Source organism: Arachis hypogaea, chromosome 14 (assembly GCF_003086295.3).
Source record: "Arachis hypogaea cultivar Tifrunner chromosome 14, arahy.Tifrunner.gnm2.J5K5, whole genome shotgun sequence".
Taxonomy (NCBI): domain Eukaryota; kingdom Viridiplantae; phylum Streptophyta; class Magnoliopsida; order Fabales; family Fabaceae; genus Arachis; species Arachis hypogaea.
Window position 1 is genome coordinate 58,900,634 of NC_092049.1, and position 22,378 is coordinate 58,923,011.

The 22,378-nt window shown below is 35.1% G+C and overlaps 1 protein-coding gene and 2 long non-coding RNA genes across 3 annotated transcripts; 1 reads left to right on the forward strand and 2 right to left on the reverse strand.

Moving 5' to 3' along the window:
• Positions 1–3,816: 3,816 nt before the first annotated feature.
• On the reverse strand, positions 3,817–8,121 carry LOC112742054 (probable glucan endo-1,3-beta-glucosidase A6). The gene is made up of 4 exons (XM_025791266.3): positions 7,692–8,121; positions 6,940–7,575; positions 6,115–6,777; positions 3,817–4,480 (listed from the first exon to the last, which is right to left on the reverse strand). The coding sequence occupies exons 1-4, from the start codon at positions 7,747–7,749 to the stop codon at positions 4,443–4,445; spliced, it is 1,395 nt and encodes a 464-aa protein (XP_025647051.1). The 5' UTR covers positions 7,750–8,121; the 3' UTR covers positions 3,817–4,442.
• Positions 8,122–8,360: 239 nt separating this feature from the next.
• Positions 8,361–11,325, forward strand: LOC112742055 (uncharacterized). Its single transcript, XR_003171822.3, has 4 exons — positions 8,361–8,778; positions 9,094–9,241; positions 9,344–9,524; positions 10,260–11,325. It is a non-coding gene; the product is annotated as an uncharacterized lncRNA (long non-coding RNA).
• Positions 11,326–12,147: 822 nt separating this feature from the next.
• On the reverse strand, positions 12,148–13,918 carry LOC112742056 (uncharacterized). Its single transcript, XR_003171823.2, has 2 exons — positions 13,568–13,918; positions 12,148–12,453 (listed from the first exon to the last, which is right to left on the reverse strand). It is a non-coding gene; the product is annotated as an uncharacterized lncRNA (long non-coding RNA).
• Positions 13,919–22,378: the final 8,460 nt, after the last annotated feature.

Consider the following 22,378-nt stretch of genomic DNA (forward strand, 5'->3'; position numbering starts at 1 on the left):
CTTACGGATCAGAAGGCTAAAGGGATTAACCCATACCTACACAAGTTTTCTGTGACTATGTCAATTAGTCAATATATTAACAGATATGAATTATTGGAATGTTGTTTTTGTAGTCAATACATTGACAAATATGCTTGGTTTGTAGTCTAATTATTTACATCTTTTAGGCCGTCGGTGTAGTTTTTGCAGAAGGGGCAGAAGCAGAAGAAGCTAGAAATGCTGGAGCTAATATAGTTGGTTACAAAGAACTTATTAAAGAGATTGTTAGTAATAAACTGATCTCTCTCTTCTGTGTGTGTGTGTAATGTTCATCATATGAATTGGTATTATAGCTTTTTCTCATTATAGTTTTTTCTCTTGAGATTCAGATTTTCATAGTTTTTGACATTTCAAACTCGGGCGTACTGATCTAGAAAAATGTATTTTGTTAATCACATGTTTATGTTAGTTATGAGACATTTGTGTGCCATTAGTTATTCATAGGAGATATTAAGCTTATCTTCCATGCTTTAGCAATGATAACTTTTTAGTTTTAATGCTAATAATATAATACCCTAAGCTATGTGTTAGCCTTTTTTTTATGCTTATGTTATTTATATCTAATAGAATTTGTATTTGTATTAATTATTATAGATGGTAATAATAAACTTAAAATTGATAAGTGCTTCTCAACTTCTGGAATGGCACTTCATCTTGAAAAGGTATTTTGAATATGTCATCTGAATAATTGGTTGATTTTTCTTCTTTTTCAAATTTCAGTCCTCCTAAATTTTAGAATTTGGAAAGTGAAGTAAGCCTAAAATTTGATATGATGCATTGAACATGAACAGGTATTGTTGTTTGGAGTAATGGCTATAGAGATTAAAAGAAAGGCTCCTCATTGTAACAGAAATTCCTAAATACTCTTGTTTTAGCTTTAACAGCCACTGTTGCAACAGCTAGTGTAAGCATTAGGACTTGTTAACTGCATTGTTAGTTTGTCATTATTTCTGGATGATAATGGTATGGTTAGAAGTCAAGATCTATTTGTATTGTTTGCAAATACATTTATCTAGTTATATTTATTGTTTGGGAATTTGGACATAAGTCTATATTTTATCTTGTTATTTTTAATATTTTATAGTTGTAATTAATTAATATGATTGAAAAATGATGGTAGTATACTATATTTTGTTTTAAAATATTTTTTTATTTTAATTTTCTTCTATATTTTTAATGTCTTGTTTAAATATTTCTTTTTAATAATAAATGATTAATAGTGTGATAATAATATAGATTAATTTTTAAAAATTATATTGACAAGTTTGAAACCTTCACAGAATAGCTATTATTTTTAAAATAAAAAGGTCTTTTTGTGGGGGATTTAAACCGCTATAAACATTGACCAAGAACTGCCACAAACGTCTAATATAAAATTTTCACTAAACACACACAAAACCTCCACTTAATAGATTGTGGAGGTTTTTAAAAATCTCCCACAAAAAACTTTGTAACACCTCAAATTTTGGGAGTTTTAGAAATCTCCACAAATTATTTGGTGGGGTTATAAACCTCTATAAATAAGAAAAAAAATTGTCACAAATAAATAAAAACTTTGTAGTATGTATATGGATAAATCAAGATTCACGCTCACATTTTGTGGCTAGACCGAGTTCTTTATGCTAATATAGTTGTATTAAAGAAAATTTAATTTAAAGTAACTATTAACACATTCTGGACGAGTAAATTTATTGGCTATTTTATTAAAGAGAAAAAAACTATACTATATTGGATAAATGAAGAGCTCACATGTTGGGATTAGATTAATATAAAACCTTTTTGAAATACTATCATGGTGATGTTATCTAATAATGATGCTTCTTATTAACATAAATACTGAAGGATATTTATTAAGGTCAAGGATAATAAAGTTACAATATTATTTTGGTGACTTTTATGGTGGCTTTTCTCTTATGATGGCTAAGGTGATTAAATTAGATCAACCAATGCAATGCTGGTATGTGACTTATTTAGCACAAATGGAAGGCAGGTTTTGATATGATTGACTATGATAAATTGGCTAATTAAAAAAAAGTGAAAAAAAAAGTAAAATTTTTGGATATTAATTAAGAATAATAAACAACTAATTAAATCATCCAAAAAAATGTAATAAATTGAAAAATACAAAAAATAACAAAAGTTTGGTTCAGAAGGTTCCACAACATCCAAAAATCATTAAAGCTAGGCTGAAAGCCTTCTATATTTCTCCACCACGAAAGTTACAGTTTTCTCAACTTGTTTCTCATCTCTAATAAGCCAATGAAACTTGCAATCTGGCAATATTTCGAACATTCGTTGCATCTATAAATGCACTGCTTTCCACAAATATCCTCACTGTTTTTTTTCGTCATGGCCTTCATAGAGACATGTCCAAATAAAAATCTGGACCTGATGAGCGGTCGCTGTTCTTTCGGACACTTCTAACCGCCACTTCTTCCAGTGACTCCAAGTCCCAAGATACGGTGCTTCGAGTTTCAGTAAAAGAGCATATATATTCATTTTCTGCTGGTACGGTGCTCCACTATGGTGATGCTTCTTATCCAGTGGAACATCAAGACTTTTATTTAAAAAAGAAACAAAAATTATTTTTCGGATGCAAAATTACATAAATACTTTCCCAGCAAATTTACTGAAGTTACTATGTTTATCTTTAATTGCATATTCCTCAGCGACGTCGTTTTGCTCATTTTTAGAGAATCCTTTGAGTCAGATGTTATGATATTATTGGTGGGTCAAAACATGGCTACCGTTAGTCACCTGTATTCAAGCACCAGAAAACTCACCTATTATTTTTCCTTTTATAATATATTATTACGCTTGGATTCCAAAAGTGATGAAAGAAAGCGGAATGACACCTTAACAATTTGATAACAATATTTTTAAATTTTTTTAAAATAAAAAATATTGGATAAAACACTTTTGATTCGATTTACTATATATGTGTTGTACAACAGTAAATCAAATTAATTAGATTCGATTTAGTATCACAATAGCCAATTCGAATTATATGAATTCGATTTATGTTTAAATGTAGTGCTCCATATAATTCGATACACATTAATTTGATTTAATATTAAAATAAATTCGATTTATATAGATATATACATAAAAATATCCACGTAACATTTTTTGTTTTACGTGATTTATGTAATATTAGGTTACTTTTAGTTTATATAAGTGTTTTATCCAAAAATATTTATATGGGCCAATCTTCCTATCCAATAATAGTAAGAACATTGATAAATTATATATAATTTGAGATTTAGCCTAAATGTTGAGAATAAAAACAATATTTTATTCTAAAAGTTATATGTAATTTGAATTTAATTGGAATGTCGATGTCCCATTTTAAACCGGAATATTTTAGACACATCCCTTTTTCAACTATGCAAAACAAATAAATTCTTTTGCAACAATGCTAGTAATTAGAGGTGTGCATGGGTCGGGTGAAATCGGATTTAATGTGACTCAGATCCGACCTGAAATATATACCGGGACTATTTATTAGACCCGAATCCGGCCCTAAACCCGATAAAATCTATACACTTTCGGGCCACGATTATACTGGGTAAAAATCGGGTTAAAACCGGGCCGTTAATATTACATTACCTTGATACCTTCTTATAAGCTAGCATGTGAAAATATCCAAATTTCCAAGACTCCAACCATTATTTGACATGGTAAAATTCACTTAGAAAAATATAACAAGAACCAACTCTTCTCTAAAATTAAAGCATAACCATAATCAATACTAACATTGTCTAATAGCTCCAAATATTTAAATCAATACAAATAACACAATATTATGCATTAGTCTAAAATCTTATGCATTTTAAACATAAAACATTAATTTATGGTCTTATAATAACTAATAACACAAAATATTAAGGTTTACAATACTTAAATTCAACATAAAAATAGTCATCATCTATCACTAATAACACAAAATATTAATTGTGTATGATGACGGGGCTACCGGACCGATTTCGGGTGACTCGAGTCATGGCCCGAACCCAACCCGAAATAATGATCGGGTCTATTTTTGAGACCCTTACCCGACCCTAGACCCGGTGAAATCACACCAAAATAACACCAAAAAGCCAAAAAATAAACAAGAACATTATAATAGCTCATGACTACTTATTCTAAACAACGTGGTGTCAAATCATGGCTATAAATTATTGAGCTCATTGCTTACTTTGAATTCCTCCCCGGTGGAGTGGTGGGCACATATTGCTGCCGAGAGGAGGAACAAAATATTAATGAAATGAAAGCAATTAAACGGATATCAAAATGGTGGAATAATAAGTTGCTAATGTTGCAGCAGCAGCTGTAGTAGTCGTCAATGAAAGAATCATTAAATGGTGTAGTAATGATATCTTCATTTTCTTGTGTTGATTCCTTCATAGTGTTACACTTGGGAACTTGCAAGATCCGTAACCTACAAATATGAAAACATTCTATTACGAGGGAACATTCGGAATAGAGTTTCATTTTATTTTTAAAAGGTTGAAACATTTTATATAAAATTGTCATCCTATTTATAAAAAGGACATACCTGACTTATTCAAATTACACCGGTTATAAAATATAATAATAGAAAATTATATAACTACATAAAATATCTTCAAAAACAAAAATAAAAACTTCTATTAATACAATTAATATTGTACTTGTTCTTTTTCTTAAACTTACTTTAAATTAGAGATAAAGATGGAAAAAGAGATTAATGTTGGCTAAATGTGACAAATAAAATAAATCACTAAGATTTTTTATCCCAATAAATATTCATTTCTATGGTTTGGTCATTATAAAATATTTTTTTAATCTATTAAAATTTTAAAGTGGTCTAGTTTAACCACCTATTATTATTAGAGGTTAAATGCAAATGCGGGTTTCATATTTTACAATAATTTCTATTTAATTTTATCTTTTCAAATAAAAACTCAAACAAAACAAACATTTCTTGAGAATAACAGTGCTACATGAGCAAATTTTTTAGTAATTAAATTCTACAAAATCAATTTAATCCCTTAATCTTAAATCATTCCTAACAAAAATCACTCACATGAATCACATACGTTCTGCTACTGATTCTTCTTTTATTGCATTTTTCTTTGGGTGCTCTAAAGTCTCAAATGAGGATGGCAAGAAAACATATACCCGCAGTTATCCGCAATGGAAAACTAACGCTGACCCGCAAAATCTCCACAGGGATGGAAATCCACTACTCCATGGGAATCCATGAAATCCCCATAAAGAATATAATATTTAAATGCCCTAATAAATATGTATATATATAGTTATGTAATTTTAATTCGTTTCTAACATTTGTGGAAAATTTTTCTATTTCATTTTTTTTTAATTTGTATGTTATAAATATTACATGTATATTGATTATATTAAATTTAGGTTGGAATTGTGTTAATTTAATATATTTGGTTGAATTGTATTAAATTTTATTATGTTTATATATATATTTTTAAAAAACTTAATATTCATGGATACCTCCGAACAGATATTTTATTTTGATAGTTTATTGACGGTAATACATGCACGTGTTCTACCAATTTATCAACAATCAAATTGAGAACAAAGACTATCAAATATGTGATATGTCCATGATTTCTTTTCATCAAGGGTACTTGAAAGAAGAATATAAAGACTTTTTTAAGATTAACAATGAAGATAAGTGAAGCAGTAACTCAACAAAATAAAATAAAATAAAATTTTCATGTTCAGTTGAAAAAATTTGTGTTTTGGTGTAAAAATACTTGTGTGTTTAGTTATTTTCTTCAATTTTTTTTTTAATGTTTTTCTTGTGTGTTTCATTTTAAAAAAATTGTCCTTATAGTAAAAAAATAGTTTTCAAGTTAAAAAAAATTCTATGTATTGGTAAAAAATATGTGTTTAATTTAAAATTTTTTGCATGTTTAATTTACAAATTTCATTAAACATTAGAAATAAAATTAAAATAAATCAAATGTTAAAAGTATTTTTAAACCTTTTACAAAAATTAATTATAAAAAATATATTTTATCCAATCAATATTTAGGCAAAGAGACGAAGACGTACTTGGATCCTTTGTAGTTTGCGTGGCAAGCCCATCGAAGTAACAAGTTCCACCAGTCTTCCTAAACTGCGCCCAGTATGAACTAAACGCGTAGCTAGCATGCCAGTACAGTGAATCGGGTTTAAAACACCGTTTCCCGGCTCGAATCGGGTAACACGTGTTATTTCCCTGCGAGCACGCGTATGACAATGCCGACGCCACCGCCGTCTCGTTTGCCCCACGCACCGCCACGCACCATATCTTCCCCTTGTACGGCGCATTGTTCTCCGGTGCCGGCAATGCCCGGAACTCAGACTCCGGCGTCTTCCACGAAAGATCAATATCGTAAACCATTGACCCGTTCGGGAACAACAACCCGAAATGCCGCTCCGTACCCGGACCTGGTTTCTGGTTCTCGTTATACAGCGCGAATATAAAAGATGGAAGAACCCAACCTGGTCGCGCCGGAGTCCCAACCGGGGGTTTAGTCATTACTTTCTTAACGAAATTGCGATTGTAAGCAGCAGCATTGAAAATATTGGCTCCGATCTGGTCAATGTCCCCCTTATTTGGCCAACCCGTTTCCGCAATGAAGATCCGAATATTCGGATACCCGACCCGCTTCATGGCGAAGTAAACAGCATCTACCATCTGATCGAAGAGGTTTGAGTAAACAAGACCTGTACCTGCAACCAAATTGGAAAATTTCAATATTGTATAGTATATATTTATATGTATATTTCAAATCGTAACAATATTTAAATAGAAAGATCGGTCAAACTCAGTAGAAAATTTGTAGAATGGATTAATTTATTTAAAATAGTAATATGTTAAATCTGAGATTTTACCTGAATCAGTAACGGTTATGTTCTTGGATTCCAAAAGCGCGTATTCCAGCTTTATGTTTGTGGGATCCGAAGCCCAGGCGAAAAACGGGTACACATCAAGGAAGAAGAAGGACTTGGTGCGGTCCAAAAACTTGAGCATTGGTTTCATTATGGGAGCAGCTATGTCCTTGCGAAACGCACCGTTTGAGGGTGGGAAGGACGATTCTAGAACGTCCATGGCAGATGGGGTTCCCACCTTGACTTTGTTGATGCGGAAGGATCTGAGGGAGCGCTTGATGTTGCGCATTGCGGGGACGAGGTGCTGCCACGTGTCGTTCTTTGTGCTACTGATGACTTCGTTGCCGACAAGCAGGTAGCGGATGAGGGTGTGTGGGTAGAATGGTACTACGTTTTTTCGAACCCACTGGTCGGAAAATGTCTTGTTGGTGGAGACGTTGAAGATGATCTCGTTGGGGACCATGATGGAGACTTGAATGGTGGTGTTTTTGAGCGCGTGGAGAATCTCCGGCGTGGCATCGTAGATTTTGACGCGCTTCGCTTTGAGGGACTTTATGAGCTCCACTGACTTCCATGGCGGTGGAAGGTTGTTGCCTAGTTGGCCGTAGCAGATCCCAGGCTGGGGTGAGAACACTGCACCTGCACGTGGAGTAAATCAAAAAGGGGTTAATCACTCTACAAAACACACGCCTCCAATAATAAATGAACAAAACACATATCGGAAACTCAGTGAGAAGGAGTAGAAGGGTGCTTACTTGAAATGGTGAATAGGATGGAGTGCACTAACAGTGGAATAATAAGAAGCATAGCCATTTTTTTTTTTTTGCCTTCCAAGCTTGTTTACTGTGTAGAAGTGGAAACACTACTACTGAAAATAAAAATCCAGTGATCTTACTTGTTTGACCGGAGTCGTGTTTAATACTCTGGTTTCTGAAGCCAACTGGATATAATTCATTTAATTAATTTTTTTTCTTCTGTGTAAAAGACGAAATGGAAGCTGCTTAGCAACAACACAAAAGTTTAGATCCGGAAGCAAAATAGCTTTATTTATTACTAAGATTCTCTCACACAATGGATATAATATAATTTTAAAGGTGTTTGCTATAGTACGATGATAAATTTATACATATCGGTACAATAAAAAAAGAACAAATTAAAACACGACACTTGGATTATATTTTCCACATCAGTAACTAATTTTTTTTCCTTTAAATATATATTATATCAATATTTTTACTAAACTATCCTTATATTTTAATAAAAATAAAAAATATTTTTTTATTTAATATTATAAAAAGACTTAAATATCCTTTTTCTTTTTATATTAAACAAAAACTATTCTAATCCTTTTAATTTACTCAAAATTCAATTAACCTTAATTTGAACCAAATTAAAAATTAAAATCACAATACATTTGATTATTCATATACTAGAAAATTACTTGATCTTTCATGAACCCTAATCTAATATCTGATATCCCATTCATAACAAAAAGAACACACCTAAAAAATAAAATTATTCTTTATCATTGTATACCAATCTACCAATAAAATACATCCTCACCCCTAATCTCCTCCCCAAACAGCAGCAGCAGCTTATCTTCACCTTCTCCCTCCCTTGCAGCCATGCTCTGTCTCCATCGTTCTTCACGCTTCACGCAGTAGCAGCACGCACGAGCAGCCGCCTTATCGTTCTCCACGCATCAACAGCCCTGTGTCGCCCTCCGTGCAGTGCAGCCATCGTGTCGTCCTCCACGTAGCAGCAATCCCGTATCGCTCTCCGTGCCTTCCTCCACTCCTCCCTGCAGTTGCCACTCTCTGTGTAACATGGTAGTTTCCAAAGGTGTGTAACAAATATACCCAGTTCATTTCGTGGCATTCAAATTGAAGTAAATAATTCAGTGTTTTGGTGATTCAATATTAACTTTCTATATTTTTGCAATGTACAGAACACCAATGAAAAACTGTTATTGACTTAGCTTGTAGACTTGTAGTCGTTGACTTGGTGGAATATATTGTAGCTAAGAATTATTGATCTTTAATTTTTATGAACAATTGCAAAGGCTTTAATTTGTTAGTTGTTTTTATTGTGTTATGTTATGTCTATATAAATCAATTGCTTTGGATCCTCAATTGCAATATATCCTTGATTTTGCAGGTTCGGTCCAGTGAACTTGTTCTGGAGTACACGCTAGACAAAGCAATGACATTGTTTTTGGCATGCCTCAAGGATTTTGCAGAATTTGCCAAGTCCAAAGATCAAGAAAATAATATCCCACCTGAGAAATGTTTCAACTTTCATACAAGTACCATCGCATATAATACTAATACATATTAATTGTAGTGAGTTTTATCTTTGGACATTGACCAAATGCCTAAAAATTTACCTTCCATGGTTTCACATTCAGATCATCATTACTCTTAATTGTCGGATGAAGAGAAATTTGGTGTTGGTGTCATCAAATTTAAATCCTTTGGAATTACATTTCATGCCTTTTGCTAAGTATGTTGATGAAGAATTATGGAGGGAATAATACCCAAGGGTTCATTTTTGCTGATCTCTGAGAGAGTAATGTGATGTGACTCAAGGTATAACTTATGATATCCATGAGCATGTTATTTAATTAGTCATAGCTGATGGAATTTATGTTGCTTTTGAACAAATGCATGAGATTTACAGCTCTTCGAGTCTTTTCTGCAAAGAGGAAAGAACCAAAGTAAGCCTGCTCTGTGTCCATAATCTCTTTTGGTGCATATCCAGGCTGGATTTCTGTCTCTGCTCTTTCCTTTCTTTATTAAATACAAAAATACAGATAGTAGACTGTAGAATGGGAATGAGCTAAGCTTTACTATGTTTGTGCTTTGATGTGGACTGGTATTTATGAACAATTCTTTACATGCCTTTATATCAGGTCTCTAAATCACATGTTTAGTAATTGATAAATTTTGCTTATCTATACATAGTTTGTGAGCTGAGTTTTTCACTGATAATAGTTCTTGAAATTTCTCTGAAGGTTTGCTTTTTCAAGACCTTTACATTTGGGTGTTGGATCTTGCATTAAATTTTATCCAAACAAATTTCTTCTTTACTTGAGAGCCCAAAGTTGGTTGTGAAATAGAATAAACTTTCACATGGGTAAAAGTTGCTTCATTGTTTCTTTCACGTATGGCTTAATGACATACATCAAATATTCCAATTATTCATATTTCGACGATTCCCGCCATTTTTATTTATTTTTTGTTTTATTTGTTTGTTTCCAGTATTAGGTATACTTGTTAGTTTGTGGTATTTAAGAAATGACAGATTTTTGGGCTAATTTGCAGGATTGAAAATGACAAAGTGCAAAACTATTCCATCACTCAAAGCTTTAATAAGCAGGAAAACTGGACAAAAGTTCTCAAGTACACGGGCAAGCGGGAAAGCCCGCCCCGCCCGCCAGAAGCGCGCTCTTTGGCGGGCTGGCCCGCCTCGCCCCGCCTAGTGAGGCGGTCCCAAAATCCCAACCCGCCCCGCCTAATGGTGGGTTGGCGGGCCGGCAGGCCGACGGGCTAAGCCCACCAAATATTCTTTTTTTTTTTTACTTTTAACTATTAAATAATATATAAAGGCATAAAAAATCTCTTCTATTTTTTACTTTTAACTATTATAATTTCTAAAAGTATAAACAAATTATAATTTTAACATTCACAAACATTAAAGTCTTTGTAATTATAAATATCTAATAAACATAATTATAAACCATGTTTTCATCCAAAACATAATTAGGGATAAGTATTTTTTTTGTCCCCAAGGTCTGGGGTCGAAATGAAAATCGTCCCCGACCTTTTTTTTCTTATTAAAATTATCCTCAACGTTACAAAACGTTATAAAATTGTCATTTTTTACTTCAATTTTCTTTTTTTTTTACAAAATTATCCTTTATTATTAAAAAATTATAAAATAAATAAATAAAAAAGAAGAAAAAGGGGTGGGGACTGGGGAGAGAAAGAAACGGGGGGGGGAAGGCCGCGAAAAAAAGGGGGGAGGGGGGAAGAGGGGGAGAGAAGGGGGACTGCCGCCCTGCACCGCCGTCCTGCCGCACCACACCGCACCGCCGCCCTGCCGTCCGCCGCACCGCACCACCACACGACCATCTTCTTCTTCTTCTTCTTGTTGTTATTGTTGTTGTTGTTAAAGTACAATACATGTTAAGGTTGTCACAAAAAAGGATTCATGTTAATAGATTTTATTTTATTTTTTTCATTAAGTAATTTAGTTGAATATAAGAGTTGTTAGAGTTTAGTTTAGTTGAATGCTATGATGTACTGGTGCTGATATGCAAAATATCCTCTAATATTCTTGTTATTGAATCCAAACATATTCGTGCGTGGTTGGATTACAGTTTACAAACAGGAGTTTGCATAAAATTGATTTTGTAAACTTGATTTTGATCAAAAGTAAGTTTGTAGTAAAATAAATGTTGTTTGGATTACACTACTCAAAATTACTTTTAGATAAAAAATTATTAAAATAGATATCAATTTAAATAATTTTTGTATATTATCTTGTCATTTTAATTTAAATATTTTGATAGATCTTATTAATTAATTTTATAATAAAATTAATATTTATATACTAAAATAAAAATAACATATAAAAATTGACAAAATATATTTTTAACTAAAACTAACAAAATATAAATTTTAGAGAGTACTAAGAATAATAAAAAAAAATTAAATATTTACTTTAGTAGTGATTGAAATAAATCAAAAAAATTTTGATGATATTTTTATATAGTATATTTTTAGTACTCTTAGTATTCTTGTATGTTATAATTTTTTACTATTATTATTATTTACGATTAATTTTTTGTTTAATTCACTTTACCTAATAAGATTAATAAATTATATTATAAAAAGATAATAAAAAATAATACAAAAAAAATCATAATTATAAAAATGTATAATGTCAAATAAATAATTAACAAAGAACAAAAATAATAAATAATAGAAAAAAAAGTTCATATAAATAGAAATAATAACAATTTCATAAATAATACAATAACATGCATAAATGATAAAGTTGATAAAAGATAAATAAAGATTGAACATTGATGGCTAAAAGCCCGTTAGTGAAACGAAGAAGCTCAAAATGGTTGCTTCCACGTGATTTTGAATGCAAAATCACTTCTGCGCTCATGAATAAAAAATTTGCCAAACCAAAAATTGAAACTTTCAAAAAAATCTAAACGTGCTTCTTCTCTTCTAACCCTTCAACAATATACAAACATAAAAATTCATATGGGATAGTATCTTACATTTGACTCAAAAAGTCAAAGGAAATAGCAAAAGAAAGTTGTATCTACAATGTTTATCTTCCAGAAGGAATACATTTTCACTTAAAACAACGAATAAAACATGTCATGAAAGAATTGGATTTGCTTGACAAGTTAGCTTCAGAAAATCCCAACATATTTTCTAAGTTCTGGGAGTCAACCTTGACCATGAATGATGGATCTTCACCACCTGTTTTCCAAACCTGCCAAGTTCCTCTCCAATTACCCAATCACATCAAATAAAGTTTCCTATCATCTAAATATATGGCTCGATTTAATTTTGCATCAATACATTAACCGTCTATAATGCACTGAATAAACTTTTTCTCTGCTTAATTTTAAATTGAACAGATCTTTTATAATCACAAAAATAAATAATTCTTTCAAATTTTAAGCTAATAAGGCATTCCAGTGAGATTTTCGAGTGAATTTTTTTTAACTGCTTCGACTAAACTAAACCATTCTATATAATTGTGATGATCCTATGCCTTGAGTAATACTGACATTATATATATCTACGAGTAATTATACTGAAAGGTTAATCTAACGTAAGATAATTTTATCAAAAGCCTTAGAAACCAAGGAAATTGGATTCTTGATTTGACAGTAAGCAAAAACAACCAAATAGAAAATTAGAAATTTTAAAAACCTAGATTTCGTAAAAAAGTGAATCGAAGACATGAAGACCTAACAAATTTGAAGCCCGCTTCTAATAGAAAAGCTCTACTTCTAATCATTTATTCAAAACAGAAAAAGTCTTTCACTGACCCCTGTGCAGGAAAAAAGAACTAGTAGCAAAATTTGCATTTCCATACATAGAAAAAGGCATGGATTCAACTTACAAATCAAAACACAACTTCACAATTCAACTCACAAATCACAAAGAACTAGTAAAACAAATTTACAATTTAACTCACAGATCAAAAAACAAATTCACAACTCACATTTAAATATCTAAGTGAAGCAAACACAATGCAGAGTGCGTGTAGAACAACCTTAGGATTGTTCACATACATGTCACAACCCACATTTAGCATAAACGGAGCATTTGTCAACAATCCAGAGACTCTAGTCTGTTCATAATTTTGAAGCAAAAGACTCAATAATAAGTTTTCATCATGTCACATTGGAGTTTTTAGCTACAATATATTTCACCAAGTCAACGACTACAAGTCTACAAGCTAAGTCAATAACAGTTTTTCATTGGTGCTCTGTACATTGCAAAAATATAGAAAGTTAATATTGAATCACCAAAACACTGAATTATTTACTTCAATTTGAATGCCACGAAATGAACTGGGTATATTTGTTACACACCTTTGGAAACTACCATGTTACACAGAGAGTGGCAACTGCAGGGAGGAGTGGAGGAAGGCACGGAGAGCGATACGGGGTTGCTGCTACGTGGAGGACAACACGATGGCTGCACTGCACGGAGGGCGACACAGGGCTGTTGATGCGTGGAGAACGATAAGGCGGCTGCTCGTGCGTGCTGCTACTGCGTGAAGCGTGAAGAACGATGGAGACAGAGCACGGCTGCAAGGGAGGGAGAAGGTGAAGATAAGCTGCTGCTGCTGTTCGGAGAGGAGATTAGGGGTGAGGATGTATTTTATTGGTAGATTGGTATATAATAATAAAGAATAATTTTATTTTTTAGGTGTGTTCTTCTTTTTGTTATGAATGGGATATCAGATATTAGATTAGGGTTCATGAGAGATCAAGTAATTTTTTAGTATATGAATAATCAAATGTATTGTGATTTTAATTTTTAATTTGGTTCAAATTAAGGTTAATTGAATTTTGAGTAAATTAAAAGGATTAGAATAGTTTTTGTTTAATATAAAAAGAAAAAGGATATTTAAGTCTTTTTATAATATTAAATAAAAAATATTTTTTATTTTTATTAAAATATAAAGATAGTTTAGTAAAAATATTGATATGATATATATTTAAAGAAAAAAAAATTAATTACTAATATGGAAAATATAATCCAAATGTCGTGTTTTAATTTGTTCTTGTTTTTATTGTACCGGTACGTATAAATTTATCATCGTACCGTAGCAAACACCAATTTTAAATCAATTTATAAGCCTATAAACAATGCTAAGGAGGAAAATGACAAATTTTCTCGGTTTGATAAAATGGAAGCTGTAGAGCCTTTGCTTATTTTAAAAGGGGTAAAACCGAACACCTATCAATTGTGAGGTTTCTTTTTGGGCCATTGCTACAGATTTTAACGTTGTTTTTTTTTTTTCCTCGGTGAGAAGCGCACCTGGATAAAGCTGTATTTGGACACATGTTGGGATTGGGCGACTGCTCCAGATTTTTTTTTTAAAAATTAGAGTGAGAGTTGAATTTAAAATTTCTAGGTGAGGATATGCTATTTAAGTTATAGTTCGCTTGTTGCATCAAATACCGTCTTTTAATTTTGGGTTGCCCTTCCAATTGTATTTTTCATTAATGTTAAATTTGGTATTTTTTTATATGAAAATCATAAATTTAATTTTCATATTATTAGATTTATAGTTTTAAAATTTTTTTAAACATGCGAATTTAATGGTTAGATTTATTTCTTTATTTTATTTTTTTTAAATACATAAATGTGAGTCTCAAATTTATATTTTAGTATTACAAATTTTTTTAAATGTGTTGGTCATGTAACATTGCTCTTTTATTATTCCTCAAATCTTAGGGTTCGATTTATTATTTAAAATTAAAAAATTAAAAATTATATCAGAAAAAATAGAATAATTAATCATTACACTGAATTACACTGATGAACCAGGAATTTGCACAGCAACAAATCTCTTCGGCAAGTGTACTGAATCGTCAAGTAATAACTCACAAGAGTGAGGTCGATCCCACAGGGATTGATAGATCAAGCAACTTTAGTGAGGTGATTTGTCTAGTCAAGCTAATATTTGATGGTTTTGGTGGAATTGAACTAACAGAATGTAAATTGTAAGAAATTAAAGTGTTGAAAGTAAATTGCAAAATATAAATTGCGAAAACTTTAATGACAAGAAAGTAAAGAACGAAAACTTAAATGGCAAGAAAGTAAAGGCAAGAATATAAATGGCGATGAAAAGTAAACAGCATGAAATGTAAAAGGGCTTTGGGTGCTGAGAAATCAAAGGAAGCACTAAATGCAAAGTAATTAAAGGAAGCTCAAGGCAATCAAAGTGAAGAATAACAAGAGAAAGATTCATTAGGGATTGGAGATATCAGAATCCATCATGAATCAATGGGTCTCAACTTCAATCTCAATTATCTGAAGTAGATCTATGGCGAATTGTAATTAATTGAGTCCCAATTCATTGGCAACCTAATTTCTCTTAACACAATCAATTTGCCAATTCCTTGATCTAATTGTCATGAGAAAAGGTTAAGTGCGTTTCTTTTATCCATTAGCCACACAAGTTCTCAAGATCTCAAATCATCCCGAATGTATTGATCAAGAAAATTGTGAGAGATAGAGCTCCAAACTAATTTCTATGATTCCCCTTCCGAGGCTCACATAGAAATTCAATGGATCTAAACCCCCTTCCGGAGTGAATAGATCAAAATAAACATGGAAGTTATCTGTTAGCTACAACAAGCAGATTGAGAAGAAGAAGATATAAATTCATTCATTTGAATTACAATAGAGCTCCTCCCCCTAATGATGTGGGGTTTAGTTCATCATTGCTCAGCAAAATCCAAAGAGAAAAGAAAAGTACATGAAAGTAAAACAAAGTACAAAAAGAAAGAAAAATGATTCAGGGGTTTCCCAATTAGGGTCCCTGCTTCCCAGCCTTCTTTCTAACTTCAAAAACTATCCTACTTATACACTTTCCAGATCAATCTTCAAGTCTTTGGATGTGGGCTTTAGCCTTAGTTGAAGCAAGTTAGGAGTGGCTCTTTGTGATGTAACACCCTAATTACCCTAAGTCTTACCTCACGTTGTAAAGTAAAGGCTAATAATCAAAGGTTACGATAAGTTTAAAGCTTATACATATAATATATAGAAGAAATAATATATTCTAGAAGGTCGATGAAAGATACAGCTCAAAAACAGGATTTGAAAAGCGCAAAATGTACTCACGAAGCTACTAGCTTAATACACAAGAGATAGATATAATAATACAAAAGATAAGAGTATAATAGCATAAGAATCTAGCCACGGCTCGTGGAGTTTAAGCCGGCTAGCTACATACAGACCATACAGAAATCTGAAGTTAAAACAGCTTATACGAGTTTTTCCCTCAAAGTAATGCCTCTAGGCAAAAGTAAAATACAAAAGATGAGAGATATAAACAACGTAATCAAAAGAATTCAAAACGAAACCAGGATCCTCTGCTTCTGTCACCATAGAAATAACTCACCGAGGTGGGTTGCGACCTGCATTTGAAAAACAACAACAGAATATGGTATGAGAACCGGAAGTTCTCAGTATGATAACAGTGCCCAATGATGTAAGATATAAGACCCCGGGACCCCAAAGACAATCCTAGACTTCATATCCATCATAAGATTCATCTTAAGGCATAACTAAAATAGTAAGCATAACTTAAAGCATTAAAGAATAACTTAAACCATAACATAATAAAGGGGTAATCTAACTTAGGGAGTTTCTAATGTGACAGTTCTCCGCTGTCCCACAGCCTTCACCAACCTATCCTCCATGCGATTTCATCGCCATCGCCTTCCGAACCTCCTCAATCCCAGTAGAAAACAAAATTAATATCAATGCAAGTAAATCACAAGTATAGGCATATATGGCAATTAATTCACGTAGGCACTTAGACATGTTATACAATTAGGCAAGCAAATACAACTCGGAAAAGCAAACAAACAGGTAAAAGATGCATATGATGAATGCCTGTCCTATAGGTTGTGATATCACATTGTCGGTTCAACTGCCAACCCGACACATCTCTATGGAGATGTCGCCCTTCAGAATCATGATTGGGAACCTTTGAGATATGGTGCTCGGAACACTGTCCAGGATTTTGTGCCTGCCACATACATCACATCTCAACACAAGCGGCACTAACCACCGCCCTTACGCCGCCGCCGCTACCTCGACAGGCCGGATCCAAATGCCGTCCCTGCCAGGCGCATAGCGTCTCAACAATCTCAGTATAAAGCAGTAACTCAGTGGTTTTCAGAAAATATTTTTAGTATATCATGGATCCATCATTTGATTCTGAGTCCTCGACTCATCTCAACCACTGTCAATTCAACATTTCCATTCTGAACTCATTAGCTCATCAATTTCTCAATTCATATACCATTCTTCTTTCGCACTCCACCAAACCCATCCTCAGTACACCAGAAACCTAAGCCTCCGTTCTCTAACTTTTTAAAATAGTACCAAATCAATTCTCCTAGGAACTTTACCATGTTCTAATGCCCGATAATAAGCCCAAGAGTATTAAATAGGTGTCACAAAAGTTTACAAGCTTGTTGGGAAGGTGAAATAGTTGAAAAACAAAGTTTTAGTTGAAAAATAGGGCATGTGCATACGCATAAGTGCAAAATTTTCCAAACTCTGTTCGATCGCACAAGGCGTGCTAGTGCCCTCAATATAGTGCACCTTCTAACGTGTGCGTGTGCACAGGTTGTTGAACTTCATTGGTTATGTGTGCGCACAGGGTGTGCTAACGCTCCCAACAGAAGGCATTCCTCTCGGTAGGGTCCTTTCCAGTTTGCTGCCAGCTTTCCTTCTCCAGGTCGAGTTGTTCCGATATCATTTCGGATTAGGATGAGGTTATTCTCAGTAAAACCTTACGGCACTACCTTTCGATTGTATCTTGAAGCCATTCGACGTTTTAATGCCTCTTTCCTGATCCGAGCTCTTTCTCGGATTTCTGGAAGTAGGTCAAGTTCTTCCTTTTGAAGTTGGGAGTTGGCTTCTTCATTATAGTGAATCACTCTGGACGACCCTTCTTCAACCTCCACCGGGATCATTGCCTTCATTCTGTAAGCTAATCGGAAGGGTGTTTCCTTTGTGGTGGAATGTGGTGTTGTCCGGTATGCCCATAGGACTTGTGGGAGCTCTTCAGCCCAGGCTCCCTTTGCGTCCTGTAATCTCCGTTTTAGCCCAGCCAATATGACTTTGTTGGCAGCTTTGGCTCGTCCATTAGCCCGGGGATGTTCTACGGAGGTGAATTGGTGTTTTATGTTCAAGTCGGCCACTAGCTCTCTGAAACCTGCATCTGTGAATTGGGTGCCATTGTCTGTGGTGATGGAGTATGGAACCCCAAATCTTGTAACAATGTTTCTATATAGGAATTTTTGACTTCTTTGAGTAGTGGCGTTAGCTAGAGGTTCTGCCTCGATCCATTTTGTGAAATACTCTACCCCTACTATGAGGAATTTGACTTGTCCTGATCCCTGAGGGAAAGGTCCAAGAAGGTCGAATCCCCATTTTACGAATAGCCAGGGTAAGGTTACGCTGATGAGCTCCTCTGGCGGGGCAATATGAAAGTTGGCATGTTTCTGACATGGTGGACATGTCTTTACGAATTTTGTGGCTTCTTTTTGTAAAGTTGGCCAATAAAATCCGGCCCGGAGTACTTTTTTGGCAAGTGCCTGTGCTCCGAGATGGTTGCCACAAATGCCACTGTGTACTTCTTCTAAAACTTCTTTTGTGTTGGAAGTCGGCACACATTTTAACAATGGTATTGAAATTCCTCTTTTGTATAGAGTATTGTTTATGATAGTGTAGTATTGTGCTTCCCTTTTTAACCTCTTTGCCTCCTTCTTATCTATGAGGAGTGTTTCTGTTTTGAGGTAGTTAATTATGGGAGTCATCCATCCTTGATCCAGACTTGTTATGGCTAGGACTTTTTCTTCTTCAGAGATTGATGGATTCTGCAGCATTTCCTGGATGAGGCTTCTATTGTTGCCCCCTGGTTTAGTGCTGGCTAGTTTTGAGAGTGCATCAGCTTGAGCATTCTATTCTCGGGGTATGTGGCGGACCTCATATTCCCCGAGTTGTCCGAGCTGTTCCCTGGTTTTGTCCAAGTACTTTTTCATGGTGGGATCCTTGGCTTGGTAGCTCCCTGCTATTTGTGAAGTGACCACCTATGAGTCACTGAAGATGATGAGCTTTTGAGCTCCAACCTCTTTAGCCAGCTTTAAACCAGCCAGTAGTGCTTCATACTCAGCTTGGTTGTTTGAGGCAGGGAACCCGAATTTGAGGGACAGTTCGATTTGGGTTCCCTGGTCGCTTTCAATTATTACACCCGTGCCGCTTCCAGTTTTGTTTGAGAAACCGTCTATATAGAGATTCCATTCTGTAGGGATTTCTGGGGTGTCTGTAAATTCTACAATGAAATCGGCCAAATATTGCGATTTGATGGCTATTCGAGCATCATACTGAAGGTCAAATTTAGACAACTCGACTGCCCATTGTAAGATTCTTCCTGCTAAATCTATTTTCTACAGAATGTCTTTTATTGGATGGTTGGTCCGAATCTTGATGATGTGGGCTTGGAAATACGAACGAAGTCGTCGAGATGTTAATATGAGAGCGTAGGCGAATTTTTCTATTTTTTGGTAGTTCAACTCAGATCCTTGTAGTGCCTTGCTAATGAAGTATACAGGTTGTTGCCTACTGTCGTCTTCTCGGACCAATGCTGAGGCTACTGCCCGACTTTCTACTGCGAGGTATAATACAAGGGGTTCTCCTTCCCGTGGTCGAGTTAGGATAGGAGGTTGTCCCAGGAACTTTTTGAAATCTTGGAAGGCCTGCTCGCACTCCGTTGTCCATTAAAACCTCTTTCCCTTCCTTAGAGTAGCATAGAAGGGGAGAGATCTTATTGCTGATCCAGCTAGAAATCTGGACAAGGCTGCCAATCTTTCATTGAGCTGCTGTACCTCTTTGACGCAAGTCGGGCTCTTCATATCGAGTATGGCCTGGCATTTGTCCGGATTTACCTCGGTTCCTCTTTGTGTGAGCATAAAACCCAAGAATTTGCCAGCTTCTACTGCGGAGGTGCATTTTGCAGGGTTAAGTGTCATGCCATGCCTTCTTATAGTGTCGAATACTTGGGTGAGGTCGGACAGTAATGTCTCTTCACTTTGTGTCTTTATTAACATGTCATCCACATAGACTTCCATAATTTTTCCAATATGGTCTATAAAGACCTTATTCATTAATCTCTGATAAGTAGCTTCTGCATTTTTTAGTCCAAAAGGCATGACGATGTAGCAGTAGTTTGCTTTTGGGGTTAAGAATGAGGTTTTTTCCTGATCAGGTGAGTACATTGGGATTTGGTTATATCCCGAATAGGCGTCCATAAACGAGAGGTATTTGTATCCGGAGGAGGCATCCACCAGAGCATCGATACTTGGGAGTGGATAAGGATCTTTTGGGCAGGCTTTGTTGAGATCAGTGTAGTCGGTGCACATCCGCCACTTCCCATTTGAGTTTTTCACCAAGACGACGTTAGCTAGCCATAGTGGGTACTTGACTTCTCTTATGAATCCTGCCTCCAGTAGAGCTTGTACCTACTCTTCCACAGCTTGGGATCGTTCTGGTCCAAGCTTTCTACGTCTCTGTTGTACTGGCCGAGATCCTGGGTAGACTGCTAGCTTGTGGCACATTAACTTAGGGTCTATGCCTGGCATGTCTGCAGCCTTCCATGCAAAGGGGTCGACGTTATCTCGTAAGAACTGTACGAGTGATTCTTTTATGTATCATTTTAGGATTGTACCGATATTGGTTGTTTTGTCCAGGATATCTCTGATCTGGATTTTTTCTACTTCACCTGCAAGTTGTGGACGGAGTTCTTCCCGCCTCTGAACTCCACTGAGTTCGATGCTGTGGAATTCTTCTCCTCTGCCTCTGAGGTTTAGACTTTCGTTGTAACATCGGCGTGCCGTCTTCTGGTCTGCTTTTATTATAGCTGTCCCTTCTACAGTTGGGAACTTCATGCATAGATGTGGAGTCGAGACTACTGTGCCGAGCTGATTTAACGTTGTCCGACCTATTAGGGCATTGTAGGCTGAACTCATGTCGACCATGATGTAGTCTATATTGAGTGTCCTTGACCGATTTCCTTTTCCAAAGGTCGTGGGTAATGAGATGTACCGAAGTGGTTAGATTGGAGTATCTCCCAGCCCGAACAGGCTGTTTGGATATGCTCTGAGCTCTTTTTCTTCCAGGCCGAGTTTGTCGAATGCAGTTTTGAACAAGATGTCGGCCGAGCTTCCTTGGTCTACCAGTGTGCGGTGGAGATTTGCGTTGGCCAATATGATAGTGATGACCATGGGATCGTCATGTCCCGAGATAATGCTGGCTGCATCCTCTTTGGTAAAAGTGATTGTGGGGATGTCAGGTGCTTCCTCCTTTCCCTCGACATGATATACATCTTTAAGATGTCTTTTGCGAGATGATTTGGAGATACCTCCTCCCGCGAATCCTCAGTGTATCATGTGAACATGTCTCTCGGGTGAACGAGGTGGTCGTTTAGCCCGTCCGACATCTTCGTCCCTTCTTCTTTTTCTTGGATCGTCTGCTCGGCTGGCTAAGTACCGATCTAACTTTCCCTCCCTTACCAGTTTTTCTATGATATTTTTTAGGTCGAAACATTCATTGGTAGAATGTCCATAGATTCGATGGTATTCACAGTATTCAGCCCGATTTCCTTCTCCTTTTTTGCTTTTGAGTGGTCGGGCTGGGGGTTTCTTTTCAGTATGGCATACTTCTCGGTAGACATCTATGAGAGATACCCGAAGAGGGGTATAATTATGGTATTTCTTGATCTTTTCCCCATGTTGATCCTCTTTTTTCTTGGATTCTTTGTCCTTATCTCGAGAGGAGTTGGAGAATCCAGATTTTGAGGTCTCTCCTAGTCGAGAGTTTTCCTCCATGTTGATGTACTTCTCTGCTCGTTCTTGCACTTTGTTCAGAGATGCGGGATGTTTTTTCGATATAGAATGGCTAAAAGGTCCCTCTCGTAAGCCATTGATGAGACCCATAATGGCGGCCTTTGTTGGTAAACTTTATATGTCCAGACATGCTTTGTTGAATCTTTCCATGTAGCTGCGGAGACTTTCCCGATCTCCTTGTTTGATCCCTAATAGGCTTGGGGCATGCTTGGTTTTGTCTTTCTGGATAGAGAATCTGGCTAGAAA